A 15230-nucleotide genomic window follows, 5' to 3' on the forward strand; every position below is an offset into this window, starting at 1 on the left:
TTATTGAACACTCACTGTTTACTGAGTCTTGGGGAGGTAGATCCAGTTCAGAGTACAAGGTTTAGTCAGGAGCCTGACTGGAAGCCCATCCTACAATGGTGGCTGCTCCTGAAACCCGCCCTCCAGGCCACCAGAGTCTGCATGCCCTAGCGACCTGTGAGCCAGACCCCGAACACCAGAGAGTGTGAAGGGGGAACCACAGCTCCTTCCACCCTCCCCTTGGATTGCGTCCTTTGATATATGGACCCAGACAGGCAACAGCAAGTGGGATTATCTGGGCTCCTTTACTGCAGCCATGGGAAATTCACAAAGTTCATAAAGCCTCTCACCTCACAGGGAGACCAGAGCTGAAGGGGTAACATCCATGAGAGAGAAGTCTAGAAGGTTGAACAAGTAGTGATGTGAGGTCAGAATAGGAAGACCTAGGGCTACTGGCTGGGTGGGTATACGAAAGGAGAAATGGTCTGGAGGTGGGGATGCCCCCAAGACTAGGACGATGGGAAATGGGTTCAGCGTGTCATGGCCTCTGCCTGCTTATCTACTGAGGAGGTCTGAAGGCTTCTGAAAGTGACTCCTCAGGACAGGGGGTTGGGGAGGCAGGAGGGTGAGACCTGAGGAAATAAGGACCCTCAGAGGAACCTCCTCAATTATATAGAGAGCAAGGGACTTCAGGCCCGAATATGTTCAGTTTGTTTTCTCCTCTTGAGCCATAACTCAGTCACTGCACCAAGGCCTAAAACAAACCACACATGGCTCTCTAAAAGTAGAAACCAAACCCTGCTTTATAAGGCTGAGTGGCCATCATTGGCTTCTCCACTGAGATATGAGGTGCCAGCCAGTGAACCTTCCTCACCTTGTTCCCCTCCCCACCACCCCTCCAGTCCGCCAGACACCCCCCTCTACAACTCAACCACTTCAAAAAATACTCTGAGGAGGGGCGAGGTGGAGGGGTGGGAGCTCAGGCTGGCCGGCCAGCCGGTTCCCATGAGGTAGCTAAGGCTGGTGCGCCTGGGCAGGGGCTGGTGGAGGCAGGCCCGTCACAGGCTCACAGCAGCCAGGAGGGAGTCACCAGCTGACTGGGAGGTGGAGGAGGCAGAAAGCCTCGAAGTCTGCCCAGAGTACTTGATCAAGGGTAACGTCTGGGTGGAGAGGCTGGGCTCTTTGCTGGTGTCCTCACTGTCCTTTGAGGAACTGGGTTTCCTGGGGAAAGGGGAAAGGCCAGCTTGGGTCTTCGTGGGCTTGGGCATGGTCCCATCTCCAGAGAGTGGTATGCTTCCCTTGGAGGAGCCATGTTTTCTGAAGGGAACAGAGGGAGGAAGAAATGACTGAGACATTGTGTAGCTGAGACTTTAACCCACGACCTGCTACCTTCAGAGTCTAGAGCAGGCATTCACCGTATTCATTTCAGTATGGCTGCAAGTGGCTGCTTTTGCGGATGAGTCTGTGCTCCAGCTCAGCTTACTGGGCAAACCAAGAGCCACCAGAAGAAGATACTGTGGCTGCATATTCTGATATTCCCACCAACCCCCAACTGGAGGACGCTGATCTCATCATACTCTGGGAAGAGAGGGAGTAGGAAAACTCCCCGAATTCACACTCAACACTCTTCCCTTGCCCAGGCGGCACTCACCCCAGCTTGCCAGTCTCCGATTTGGAGAAATCATTGAGCGTCACATCATCCTTTGGGACAGTCAGAATTGATGTCGGGAGAGTCCACTAAAAGCAAAGGAAGCAATGAGGCCAAAGGGTGAGGTAGAGGTCAGGGGAGAGTGTCTGGGTCTTAGGACTCTTTCCCAGCTCTACCTCTGAGTGATCAAAGGGCTCTTCCCTTCCCTACCCTGCAGAAATGGGCCCATATGGGGAGAAGTCTTGGTCCTCTCTTGATTCAGATAAGAAGCTGAGGCTACAAAGCATCTGATCCTTGAAAGAAAGGCATCCCGGGAATCCTGGAGGCAATTATTCCCTTGAAAGGGAATGGTCCTGAGACACAGAGACCTGCAGAACCTTGGGAAGAAGTGAGAGGGTCTGGACCTACACCCAACTCATGCTGCGCTCTTAAGGTGGAAGAGGGAGGGGCCTGAGGTAGGACTGTCCCCCTTCACCCCAACGGCACTACTCACCACTGGAGCAGAATCAGAGATGGCTCCTGTGTGGAACCCTTTGTAGCACCAACTCCGAAGCAGATCTACTCCTAGGACAAGATTAACAAGGGTGGGACTTAAGAGGGTGGAACCAACTGGCCTATTCTTCTTGCCACAGAGGCCCACTTCTTGGTCTATTGGGATTTAATCTCTCATTAAACATGGCATGTGGGCAGGGAGGACACATCACCTTTGAGCTTGTTGCCATGGTACTTCTGTTCCCACTGGGTGGTGAGAATGTTGAAATATCGCGGCTGCTCAAAAAAGCGGAGATAGCGAGAAGAGATTCGAGAAGGAAAAATTCGTTCAAATTGACCACGGCGAGAAAACTCATCCTCCATCTCAACCAGAATCCGAACATCATCTGGCGTCAGGACATCCAGCACAGATGAATAGAAGTCCTGTGGCCCAAGGAACAGCGGGGAGAAGGGTATGACAAAGAGTGTAAGCCAGAGGCAGAGAATCAAAAAGCTGGGGGATGGGGAGTACAGCTCTGGGGTCCTAAGGCTCCAGGACCAAAGGACCACCGAGGCAGTCTGGTGGGCCCACTCTGGGCCTCATCTATTCCCAAGTCTGCTGAGCTTATTCGGGGGATGAAGAGACTCTTGGCTGGGGTGAGGGGAGACAGGGGGCACAGAGGTTAAGCGATTTGTTGGATGCAGTCAAGATCAGAATCCAGATTTGGCCACAGCCTTGTGTCTGCCACACTTCCATCTGACTCCCTCATCTGCTCGGAGAAAGTCAAGCCTTCCAGGAGCTCAGTGCCCCTCAGGGAAAGAAACCCAAGGGTCTACAGCTCTACAAGAAGGGTGGGCTGGTACAGCACTTTATTAAGAGGAGTGGTTGTTGAACATGTGATAAGGGCCATCAACTCTCTCCGGAATGACATACATTCCAACAAATCCCTGCACATCAGGGGATGTAGGAAACCCTGCCCTAGAGGGAAGAAAAACTGCTTGCCTTGGGGCTCCACAGGTTTGACCAGGGAAGCTTTCTACTAGCACTGGGGTGAAGGCAATTTCCTACCTGATCAGGAATTTTCTGGGTCAGGTAATAGGCTTTCTTCATCTTCTGTGCAGTGAAGTACTCTGGGGCCATTCGACATCTGTCCCTGGGGGAGCTGGGCAGGCTAAGGCAGAGGGTGGAAAGGGGGCAAAGGGTAAGGTCAGCAGCTTCACATCCTGAGGACATGTAGAGAGAGGGTCCAGCCCAGGAAGACACCCTTCTCAAGAGAAGACAAAGAAGGATGGACAGAAGTTCGTTACTTCTGTCTGAGTAAATCAGACTGCAATGCACTGCATTCCGGTAGCCTGAGACTCAAAGATGAAGTACCATGTAAGAACTAAAAGAGTACAAAGCACCCTCTTTAAGTTGTATTTAAATGATAAAAAAAGGAGGACCATGGAACAATCACTGTATATATTTCAGTTTAGCTTAATTTAGTGAACACTTACTATAATAAATGTCCAGCTTGGCCCTACTGGCTATGTGATCCTGGACAAATTCCCTGACCTCCCTGCACCTCAGTTTCATCACCCACATTACAACAATTACTGCTGAGAGAGACACAAAGATGGCCTCCAAGAAGCTCACAGGATGGCATGTGTCAAATGACAAATAACTATAGCACAGAGCCAAATATAAGTCTACAAGGTACAGTGGGGAAAGCAAGTTTTGTTACCAAAAACTTGAGCTCCCTTTCCTCAAGAGTGGTTCTGAGTGCTTTGTGGGGTGTGGAGGAGAGAGCCCACATTGAGCTGGTTTCATGAAGATGCTGCCTTCAGCTAGGCTTTGATGGATGGGTGAGGTTGAAACAGGGAGGTCTTGCTGAGTGGAAGGAGGAAGAAACCCCATGAGCAGAGGAGGGGACACCACAGGGGAACAATGAGAAGCAGTGAACATTTCAGAGAGGAGACTAGACTAACTGATCCTTAAGGATTCTTCCAGCCTTGAGGTTCTATGAGCGATCCAGTTTGTCAGAGCACAGGAGCTGGGAAGAGGAATTAAGGGAGGGGCGCCTGGGAAAAAGAGGCTGGGGCCTTGAATGTCTGCTTGAGGAAGTTTTTGTTTTTGGCTGTGCCGCGCGGCTGGTGGGATTGTAGTTCCCCGACCAGGGACTGAACCCAGGCCCTCAGCAGTGAAAGCGTGGAGTCTTAACCACTAGACTGCCAGGGAATCCCCTGCTTGAGGAATTTAAAGCTGATCCCCCAGGCTCTGTGGGGATTCCTGGGCAGGGGAGCAATTAATCAAACATACTTTTAGGGGCACTGACATGGCAGTGGTGTGTGAGTAGATTGCAGGGGCAGACCGAGCAGTAAGGGAGACCAAGCAGGAGGGAACACCCAGACACCACCCCTTCCCAGAGTCCCTATGGGGCTGCTCATGCTGCCAGCCGAGCTGCAGACAAGCACAGGCCGACCTGGTGGTGGAGCTGCTGGAGCTGCTGGAGCTGGAAGCGATATCCTCTGCGCTGGGCAGAACAAAGCCCGCCAGGTTCAGAAGGTCACGGATCATCTGGCCTTTGATGCTGATGTCCAGTGGAGAGCTGGAGTGGAGGCTTCAGGGAAAGGATGCAAAGAGTGGTAAAAGCAGATGCCAAAACTGTTTCCAGTCCCAAGTCCCAGTCAGTGCCAGCCCCATGTACACCCAACTCATGAGCACCATCACGGATAGTGAATAACCTCACACAGGGTGGTTCCTACCCATGACCTTGCTAGGGAAAAACATGCAGTAGGCATCAAGTTTAAAAGAGTAACTTTTAACAATCTGTCTCCAATGTCAGAGAACCCTGAGATAACGGCAAAGAATAAGGGAATGCGTAAACAGACCATGAAGGGAAAACACATATTCTAGTGAAGGAAAGGTTTTCCCAAAGTCAGCAAGACTGGAGCAGAAACAGGATCTTGAGGACACAGAAAGGCTTCTACTGTGAGTGCCCTGAGAATACCTACCTTGGGGAGATGTTGACTTCCAGGACCCAGGGCTTGAGGTTCTCATCGAGCATGATGTCGAAACCGAAGAGCTCGTGGCAGCTGTAGGGCCGCCGCACATACATCTTCAGCAGGCTGGTCACATAGGGTTCCGACCTAGTCACAGGACGGAGAAAGTACTCAGCTCAGCTCCTCCCAGAGGCTCCACCTAGAGCTGCCCTGCCAATGGAGTGGCTCGGAGACAGGAGGACAGAAGCAACCCAGGAAAAGAAGCTCTCAAGAGATGTTTGTGATCTGGAGCCAGCTTCTGGGGATGAAGTTCAGTAGAAGAGCAGAATTTAAGTCTATCCATTCCTTCCTAAACCCTGTCCTCAGAAATGGAACTTTTGACAGCATGGTCAAAAGTCTGGAGCACAGCAGGGTGGAGGCCCATAAGAAAAGGGGGGGTTCAGTGGCAGGCCCCACACCCAGGGTAGCAGTGTGACTCACGAGATGATCGTTTTGACAACAACGTCCTTTATCTTCTCCCAGATGGCATCACTGTTGACTCCCTTCTGGCTCAGGTAGCTCCATAAAGCCTTCAGTGCCCTGTAAGGCAGGAGAGGAGGAGGGTGAATTTAGGGTTGTAGTTTATGAATGAGCAACGAAGAAAAGAGAAAGAAAAAGGAATGAGAGGCCCAAAGGTACCTTCTTCATATATCTTCTTTTGATGTTTTGAATTAAGACAGAAATGAGTTGGATGCAAACAGACCAATTCTAAATTGCCAAGTGTTTATATAATCTCTGGGTCTTATATTAATCCTCCACTCACCACCCCCCCGAAACCTCCCCAAACCCCAGAACCCTGTGCTCCTCTAGACCTCCACTTGATGGGGACACTGTCTGGGTACCATTTGTGGCCCTGGCAGGCCGTTTCATCTTCATTGGCCTGGTACTCGGCATTCTTTTTATTGACACTGTAGTTGGTCAGGTGCATGAACTTGTTGCCAAGGCTCTTCATGGAAGGGGAATACCTGGAAGTGAGAGGAAAGGCAGAGGTGAGATGGCAGATGGATAACGGTCCAAACATTTCCCCACATCCTGAGGAGGCAAAGGACAAGTGGACAGATCTTTTCAGATGCACAAGGGTCTGAGAAGTACACCTACTGGTAAGATTTCCCAAACACCACAGATAAACTCATCTCCCAATTTATCCCACCTCAGTCCTGCAGGAAGACCGTCCCTATTCAGTGAAGCAGAGGACCTCCTTATTGCCCCTTCCACATATAACTGTGATTTATAATAACAAATATACATATTGGTCTCTGCCCCCAGCCCCTGGCACAGAGCTCATAAAACCTTTGTAAATTCCTAAGTGGTAAGAGTACAAGGAGCATCTTTGTTCTCAGATTTGGTCTTTGATCCCAGTTCCCGACACAGAGCTCCTGAAACTCTTATAATTTCCCGGGTGATAGGAGCGTCTTCTGTTCTAATGAGGCGACACTGGGTAAGCTCTTGGGTGGCTTCTGGATGAGGGACAGTCACTGGAAAGACCAAGCCATGATGAGACAGTTGCAAGTTTCAACTCCCCCCACTCAACTCCCATTCTCTTAAAAAGGGAGAAGGGCTGAAAATGGAGTTAATGATCAATCATGCCTAAGTGATGAAGCCTCCAAAAAAGTCCCCAAAATATGAGGTTCAGAGAGCTTCCGGGTGGGTAAACCTCTGGAGGTGCTGCAAGAGCAGCCAGCCCAGAGAGGGCATAGAAGCTCCGTGCCTCTTCCTACATACCCTGCCCTGTGCATCTCTTCCATCTGGCTGTTCTTCTGTACCCTTTATCACATCCATCTTTCATAAATCAGTAAACATAAGTAAACTGTTTTCCTGAGTTGAGTGAGCTGCTCTAGCCAATTAATCAAATTGATACCCCTCAGCCCCAGCCCCAAGGAGGGGGTCATGGGAACCTCTGATTTATACCAACTGGTCAGAAACACATGCGGCACCCTGAACTTGCAACTGGCATCTGAGGTGGTGTAGAGAGGAGCAGCCTGATGAGACTGAGTCCTTAACCTGTGGGATCTGATGCTATCTCCAGGTAGACAGTGTCAGAATTGAGTTCAATTGTAGGACACTCACCTGGTGTTGTGTAGAACTGCTTCGTGTGGGGGAAAAAACCCACACATTTGGGGACCAGAAGTGTCAGAAGTGAAGTGTTTGATGTAAAAGTACAGGAGACACACAGGAGAAAAGGAAGACTAGGTTTTCCCAAAGGCACCCTACCTTCTCCTTTGCTAACAAAACCTACCAAAATATTGGTTATTTTCCTGTTTGGTGTCCTCTGGCTTCCCTCCCTGGAGGGAAAGCAAATCCCCAAGGCTGTCAGCATGAGGCCTCACCACTACCACATACTTGCAACTGGCAAAGCGGACGAGTCCATCTGAAAAGAGGTAAATCCGTAGAGGATCATAGGAGGTGACGTAAACATAGATTCGCAGGTCGAACTTGCTGCCGCTGATGAGGTAGGGTTTGTGGAGATACCTACACAGGGAAAGGCCAGCTTCAGGTACAGGACAGATGAGATAGGGCTTGGTAGGTAACTGAGCCATGGCAAAAGCCAGCTAACGGTCTCCAGGACAAAGACCTTTAAACAGCTGGCTGAGGAAGTTTTTTGGCTGGGAGGACAAAGGACAAAAGAACATCATGAAAAGGGAACCTCCAGGCTGAGAAGATGGGCAACGGGGAGCAGGATCTGAGCTGGAGACCGGCTCACCTCTGTACCAGAAGGGGTCTTCGCTTGGGGAGCTGACTCCACTTGTGAATGACCTGGATGCCAATGCCTCGAGCAGATGCCGGCTAGAGGTCAAGGGGAGAGGAGAGGAGCTGTTTACCTGGCCAGACACTCTGCTGTTCCCACTCTCAGGCCCCGGCCTGCCACCTGCCGTGATTCACTCACTGGTTTAACAATCCACTTTTGGCGGCTGCTGCTCTCCCAGGCTTTGCGCAGAAGCTTGGCATCCTGGGGCAGGATGAAGGACTGGGGGAAGAAACTGAACTCCTTCTTGCCAAACCGGCTCTGCATGCGGGACAGGTTCCGCCACAGTCGGTCCTTTCGCCCAATCTGGAATGAACCTGGGAAGTGGTTTAGCTACAGAAGGGACAAAGGGTGAGAGTAGGGAGAGAGAGAGTCCAGGTGAGGCCACAAGGAAGACAGCAAGATTCACTACACCATTTCAACATTCAAAGCTCCTGTTCCATCTGATTATCACCGTCTAAAGGTCCTTAAGTATTCAGCTGCCGAGCGTTCACCAAAAAATGATTCAAACACAAACACAACAAAACGGAGTGCCCTTTAGGAGTCAACAGTTCACGACATAAAATAGTACCTAAGACAGACATAATATTCACCTTAAGAGCAAAGAAAAAGCTGTTAAGTCTTTTTCCATGCCTGTAGGACAAAGACAGGAAACTACCTGGCTTTCCTGGGGAAAAGGGACTATTCATTCCAGCATGAGACCAAAGTCCTCTTTACACATATTCAGCTTGGAGGAATGGAGGCAATGCGCAGCGGTTACAGGAGAAACATAATAAACTGAAAACTGACACTGCATCTCAAGACACTAGAGGAAAAAGTGTCTTTTAGAGGCTGCAACTATCTAAGACACCGCAGCTGAACTACTACTAGACATGTGTGATCTGCTGGGGGCTCACCCCGCACCTGCCTCCTACACTTCCTCCACTCCCCTATGAACCCTCCTGACTTCTCCATGGTCATCCTCCTCTTCCCCCACTTCCAATACCAGCCTCCTCCTGCCCAATCCAGAGTCCAGGGGAAGCATGGCTCAGAAAGGGCCCCTACCTTCTGATGCTCCTGAATGGATCGGAAACTAGGAGACTTCATGTGGTGACCCCAGCAGCCCAGCCAGTCATCATTCCCTACAGAAGGCACATCAGGAAGTCAGTCCTGCTGGCAGCTCAGTCCCTGGGACAGACAGAGGCTCAGAGGCCCCAGAAATACCACTGGGCCTGGGCATAGCTCCCAGCCCCGGTTTTCTAAGAGTTGCCATGGAGCTGTCCTACATGAGGCCCTGGGGTCAGGACTAGAACAATGGGCCTCTGTCTTGCAATTTTGAGGAACAGACTCCAGCCCAGAGGGATTTCAGACCTATGTCCTCCTATGAAGTTGGAAACTTCAGGACAGGGTCCCCACATAACAGGAGGTATCTAGGGCTCCGTTCCTGCCCAAAGCCCATCTGTTGGGGCAGAGGACAGGCTCAAAGTAAGGCAAGTGACTCACTCTTGCTGATTTTGAAGTGGGACCGTCCAATGGTCTGCTTGACAAGGTTGGGGGTCACTGTGCTCATCTTCCACCGGAGCAGCTTCCTCTGCTCCCAGGGAAGTTTCTCCACTGGGGGAAAGCGGGGAGGTGGGGGGAGAGTGTGGAGAAGAGCAGGAAAGTCATGGTGAGAAGAGGTAAAAGATGGCACTGTCGCTCAGCCTTCCCCGAGTAGGCAAGTCACTAAGTATTGTCCCATATCAGAGTTTGAAAGGAGCACACTTTGGGGAAGAAAGGAGGTGGCACAGGAATGAGGAAAACAGAGAGGAGAGGCGGTTGAAAGGGGAAAGACACAAGGTTAGAGGGCAAGAATGATCATGAAATTATGGGGCTGAGAGGGTCAGCCAAAGGATGGACAAGATAAAGATCCCCCACCAGACTGGTGAGCCAGGCGGGGAACCAAGCACCAATACAGCCTTTCTGGAAAGCCCCTTCCACCCTATTGCCACCCCCTCCCAACTTCGCTAGCATCCTTCTCCTGGGGGTTCTTCTGGGCTGACACTTGGCCAGGTTTACCTCTCTCATCCGGAGTGCCAAAATAGATGGTAGGGGGCACGTTGGGAAAGAGACTGTAGATGAGGGCTGGTCGGACAACTTTCTCTTTGGAAAGGGGTTTGGTCAGAATCTCCATACAGTTCCTAAGATGAAAAACAGAAATGTGGTAGAGAAAGGGAAAGCCACAGCCCTGAGTGCTGTTACTATTACATATTTCTTCCAGGGCGCTATCTTTTACACTTTGATTCTACAAAAACAAGTGCTCAATAATTATTTTGCAAATATTAATCCATAAGGTGCTACAGCTAACCTATACACAGTCACACCATTAAAAATCACCTAAAGACAAAGTTTTCCAATACTTCATTCTATGAGACAACTCCAAAATTTCCTGTGACAAGCCACAGGCTGAGGAGGTTCCTGAAAAGAGTGGTTCTCAGAGAGCAGGTAATGAGTTTGAGTGGATAACAGTAGAGGAATATACTACACTAAGACTAAGAGAAATAACAAGGAGAGAAAAAGAATGATATGGGTAACTAAAAAGGAGGAAAAGCAGAAAAGGTAGAAAAGAACTAAGAAGAGATATAGAGATTTTTAAAAAGAAAAGGGGGGAAAAGGCAACAGAAAGAAAAGAAGTAGTGCTACTCCTAACTCATTTTACATTTATCTGAAAATATATGGTTGATTAATGCTCTTCTCTGTTTTGAAAATGATTCGTTAACATCAGATTTTTACATAACAATGTAGTAACACATGTCTGGGAATCTGCGGCAGTGGGCCATGGGGTCCCTACTGTTATTCCAACAATGTCTTGGCCAAGGCTAGCTCAAGGAGTCTCAAAATAGTGAAAACCTCAACTATCTATTGACAGACCCAGACCATTTCTTCAAACAGCATTGAAAGTGGAGAGAGTAGTTATTACTCTCTATACTGAGCTATATGATCCACAAATATTTTTTAAGATTAATTTTTAGCTTATAAAGAGCCACTCTACTTGTTTTTTTTTTTTTTTTTTTAATGCGGGCCTCTCACTGTTGTGGCCTCTCCCATTGCAGAGCACAGGCTCCGGACACGCAGGCTCAGCGGCCATGGCTCACGGGCCCAGCCGCTCCATGGCATGTGGGATCTTCCCGGACCGGGGCACGAACCCGTGTCCCCTGCATCAGCAGGCGGACTCTCAACCACTGCGCCACCAGGGAAGCCCTCTACTTGTTATTTTGCAGCACGACAGAAATAGGTACTGTATGTAAAACACTTCAGTGTTTCAAACCTTAGAGATTTTTAGTGCATTTTATTGGGTCAAGTTAAATATTAATTCCTAATTAAATAAATCCAATTAATTCAACTCTATTCCTCATTTCCAAAATATTTTACTTTAAAGGCTTTTCATTTACTGAGTATCAGAATTTAAGATTGTTGAAAATCAAGGAGAATGAGTTAATGTTTAAAAACAAAGACAAGACAGGAATGCAAAATGGTGCAGCCACTCTGGAAAACAGTTCTGGCAGTTTCCTAAAAAACTAAACATGCAGGATTTCCCTGGCGGTCCAGTGGTTAAGACTCTGTGCTCCCACTGCAGGGGGCTCAGGTTCAATCCCCGGTCAGGGTACTAAGATCCCACATGCTGTGTGGCACGGCCAAAAGAGAAAAAAATCAAACAAAAGAAACTAAACATGCAATTACCATAGAACCCAGCAATTACACTTCTGGGCATTTATCTCAGAGACGTGAAGACTTATGTTCACTCAAAAATATGTACACAGTTGTTTAGAGCAGCTTTACTCGTAACAGTCAAAAACTGGAAACAAACAAAATATCCTTCAGCAGGTGGCTGGTTAATCAAACTGTGGTCCATTGATACCATGGAACACTACTCAGCAATATAAAGGAATGAACTATGGATACATGCAACAACCTGGATGGATTTGCAGAGAATATGCTGAGTAAAAAAAGCTAATCTCAAAAGGCTATATATGGCTATCATTCCATTTGTATAACATTCTTGAAATAACAAAACTATCAGTTGCTAGGGGTTAAGAAGGGGATGGGAAGAGGAAGGAAGGAAGTGTGCTCTCAGGACAACAGGAGGGATTCTTGCAGTGATGGAAATGTTTACATTTTCACTAATGTTAATGTCTTGATTGTACTAAATTGTACTACAGTTTACAAGATGTTACACAGGAGGGACTTCCCTGGTGGCACAGTGGTTAAGAATCCACCTGCCAATGCAGGGGACACGGGTTCGAGCCCTGGTCTGGGAAGATCCACATGCCACGGAGCAACTAAGCCCCTGCGCCACAGCTACTGAGGCTGTGCTCTAGAGCCCGCAAGCCACAACTACTGAGCTTGTGCACCCCAACTACTGAAGCCCATGCACCTACAGCCCAGGCTCTGCAACGAGGGAAGCCACCGCAATGAGAAGCCCATGCACCTCAACAAAGAGTAGCCCGGCTCACCGCAACTAGAGAAAGTCCGTGGGCAGCAATGAAGACCCAATGCAGCCAAAATAAAAAAAAGGATGTTACCACAGGGGGAAACTGAGTAAAGAATTCAGGAAATCTCTGTATTATTTCTTAAAACTGCATAGAAATCTACAAATGTGTCAAAAGTTTCATTAAAAAAATAAATATCTTTGTTAGCTGCCTCTCAAGAGTACTGAACTTAACCTCAATGGGTCTGGCTTCTGGTTTAGCAGTGCTAGAAACCTTGACCTTGCAAATAGTTACTTAACTTCTCTCCTCAATTTTCATGTCTGAAAAAGAGAGGCTGGACTTGATGATTACCATCTCTAAATTTACACAATTCTTAGAAAAAAAATATGGAACAGGAAATGTAATAAACTACTGCTGAATAGAGAAGCAGAGGTAGTGTTTTCAATGATCTTTCTGTGACTGCAAAACTTTCTATAATAAATATATAAATCTTTCATAATTGGGAGAAAATAAGATTTTGCAATCCAAAAATATTTCTGATTTTAGTCAAAATGCAAAGTAGTTTAGAATTCATCAACCTCCATTTGCTTGAACTCATGTTTTAAGCTTCATATAGACTGTATAATTTGTAGAAGTTAAATTAATTAATGGGCAAATAATTAACAAACACCTTTTGTGAATTTTATCTTATAAATCAGAAAGGTTAAATAAAGGGCTGTTCAGCTGCCTTGAAGTAGGCCTGAAGACAAACCTAGATCGCCCTTAAGTGTGGAAAAGGGGTTCCAAGTCAATTAAATGTTAAATATATTTCTCTTCTGGAGAGTGGAGGTGCTTAGTCAACATCCAGTATATATGACCAGGAGAAGTTCTGCTTTTCTGAAAGAACAATGGGTTAGGCTTAAAGTAACAGAATTTATGCACCAGATTCAGGATACCTATGACAGGATTTCTACTAATCGTCACAGCAAGTCCCAATTCTGTCTCTCCGCTTTCCGAACAACCCTCTCCGCCTTGTTAGTTTGGGGCTCTAAAGCTAGCACGGCCGCGGCACCATGTGAATGTGCACCATCACATGCAGACATGCAGCCTGCCTCGCCCATACTAACCTTAGGTGAGGCTAACTTTTCCTCTCAGCTTCATCTAAGGCACAACTGACACAAAGGAAAGCAACCAGAATCTGGGTGCTCCACATGCTAGGCAAGCCTCAACACATATGGCCAGATTTTAATTAAAATTAGAATAGAAATTTTGCTTTTTTTACATTTTCAGTAGAAATTATTTTTTAAAAGAAAAAAACTTTAATGTTTAGTACTTTGTGAGGGTTCTTTTTCTTTTCTTTTTTTAAAAATTTATTTTATTTATTTATTTTTGGCTGCATTGGGTCTTCATTGCTGCACGTGGGCTTTCTCTAGTTGTGGAGAGCGGGGGCTACTCTTCATTGAGGCGCATGGCCTTCTCATTGTTGTGGCTTCTCTTGTTGCAGAGCACGGGCTCTAGGGCGCACGGGCTTCAGTAGTTGCAGCACGTGGGCTCAGTAGTTGTGGCCTACTTGCTCTGTGGCATGTGGGATCTTCCTGGACCAGGGCTCGAATCCGCGTCCTCTGCACTGGCAGGCGGACTCTTAACCACTGTGCCACCAGGGAAGCCCATGAGGGTTCTTTTTAATATCTAATAATAATTAATGAAGACAGAGCTTCATATTGAGACAAGGTTGGAAATGATGAGGGAAACAAGGAAGATTATATTGAAGAATGTTAACTTTCTACCCAGAAAGTTGATCTATATGATCCTTAAGCAAGTTCTAAAACTCTTTAGCACAATGACATGTCCTCATTTACAGTAATTTCCTCTTAGTCCTGCATTCCTTCCTCTCCCTAGACTCCCCATCTCAGTTATACAGCACTCTACAACTATCTGTTTTACAAAAGAAGGGTCTACATTAAGAGACTGACTTCTTGGTTCCCTAGTTAGAGATGGGTATCACTCAGATTCCACAAAGGGCAGCCAACAAAATAATCTAGATTAAAGCTAGCGAATTTTAAATTCAATTTCTTATTACTAAGGTCAACATCAGTCTTATAAAACTAGCCTCTGAAGGGAGCAGAAGAGCATTGCAAAAAGCTCCAATTAGCAGTATATCTGTCTCAGAACTGTTTCTGCCTGTGGGACACATTCATAATGCAAGGTGGCAATTACCCTCAAGTGGGTAGCCTAACTAAGAATCTACCTCAAACAATATGGGTCTTCATTAGTTATTAATTTTCTAAATACTTCTTGAAATTATTTGCTTTTTACCTGAACAATTTCTTGAAGCCTAAAGACCAAACTGCAGCCTAAGAAACTTGGTACTGTCTTTAAGCCCCACTGATAAAATATGCTTCTGTTCCCTTCCACTGTTTCCTGTTTAAAAACGAAAGTCCTAATGTAAAAATTTGGTAAAAATGAGTTACGGTTAACAGGGCCATTAATTAATGCCTTAGGTGATTAATCTCTTTATAATCTTAAGGAGACGGAAAATGGGCCTCTACCAACAATCTACACAGCCAGCACTCACCGAGAGATCACTGCTACTGACTCGCTGGGGGAAACAGCACTGCATGAGGAGCACTCTGAGTCTCCTGGGGGTGAAAAGCAGAGAAGTCCCAGCTAGGAGAGGCTGCCACACAAAGTCACCAAGCCCAGGCAGCTCTTCCCTGGACATCTTGGCTCAGCCTTCTTACAGAGCCACAAGCACCCGCCGCTGCCTTGCATGGCCCCCCCGAAGCTGGACAGCAGCAGGGAGAAGGCAAGACTCGGGGGATGGGGGACTAGAGAGCAAGTCCCCCAAAAGCCACTACTACCCTTAGACCCCCCAAGGCGAATGATGAATGTAGGTGACAAAGTGAGTTAAGGATCTGGTACACAATTGTTAGTCCCCTTC

General features: G+C 47.5%; 1 protein-coding gene across 1 annotated transcript in view; it reads right to left on the reverse strand.

Moving 5' to 3' along the window:
* Nucleotides 1-265: 265 nt before the first annotated feature.
* TTLL4 (tubulin tyrosine ligase like 4) overlaps nt 266-15230 on the reverse strand; it is a 38263-nt gene continuing 23298 nt past the window's right edge. The window contains exons 4-19 of the mRNA XM_032637881.1: nt 14865-14928; nt 9900-10021; nt 9345-9455; nt 8907-8983; nt 8004-8195; nt 7821-7903; nt 7460-7588; nt 5962-6084; nt 5561-5659; nt 5093-5227; nt 4561-4698; nt 3168-3270; nt 2332-2542; nt 2121-2191; nt 1631-1716; nt 266-1296 (exon numbers count right to left, since the gene is read on the reverse strand). Coding sequence (XP_032493772.1) covers nt 1038-1296; nt 1631-1716; nt 2121-2191; nt 2332-2542; nt 3168-3270; nt 4561-4698; nt 5093-5227; nt 5561-5659; nt 5962-6084; nt 7460-7588; nt 7821-7903; nt 8004-8195; nt 8907-8983; nt 9345-9455; nt 9900-10021; nt 14865-14928 — 2003 coding nt within the window. The 3' untranslated portion in view covers nt 266-1037. The remainder of the gene's footprint in view (nt 1297-1630; nt 1717-2120; nt 2192-2331; nt 2543-3167; nt 3271-4560; nt 4699-5092; nt 5228-5560; nt 5660-5961; nt 6085-7459; nt 7589-7820; nt 7904-8003; nt 8196-8906; nt 8984-9344; nt 9456-9899; nt 10022-14864; nt 14929-15230) is intronic.

Source organism: Phocoena sinus, chromosome 7 (genome assembly GCF_008692025.1).
Source record: "Phocoena sinus isolate mPhoSin1 chromosome 7, mPhoSin1.pri, whole genome shotgun sequence".
NCBI classification, from domain to species: domain Eukaryota; kingdom Metazoa; phylum Chordata; class Mammalia; order Artiodactyla; family Phocoenidae; genus Phocoena; species Phocoena sinus.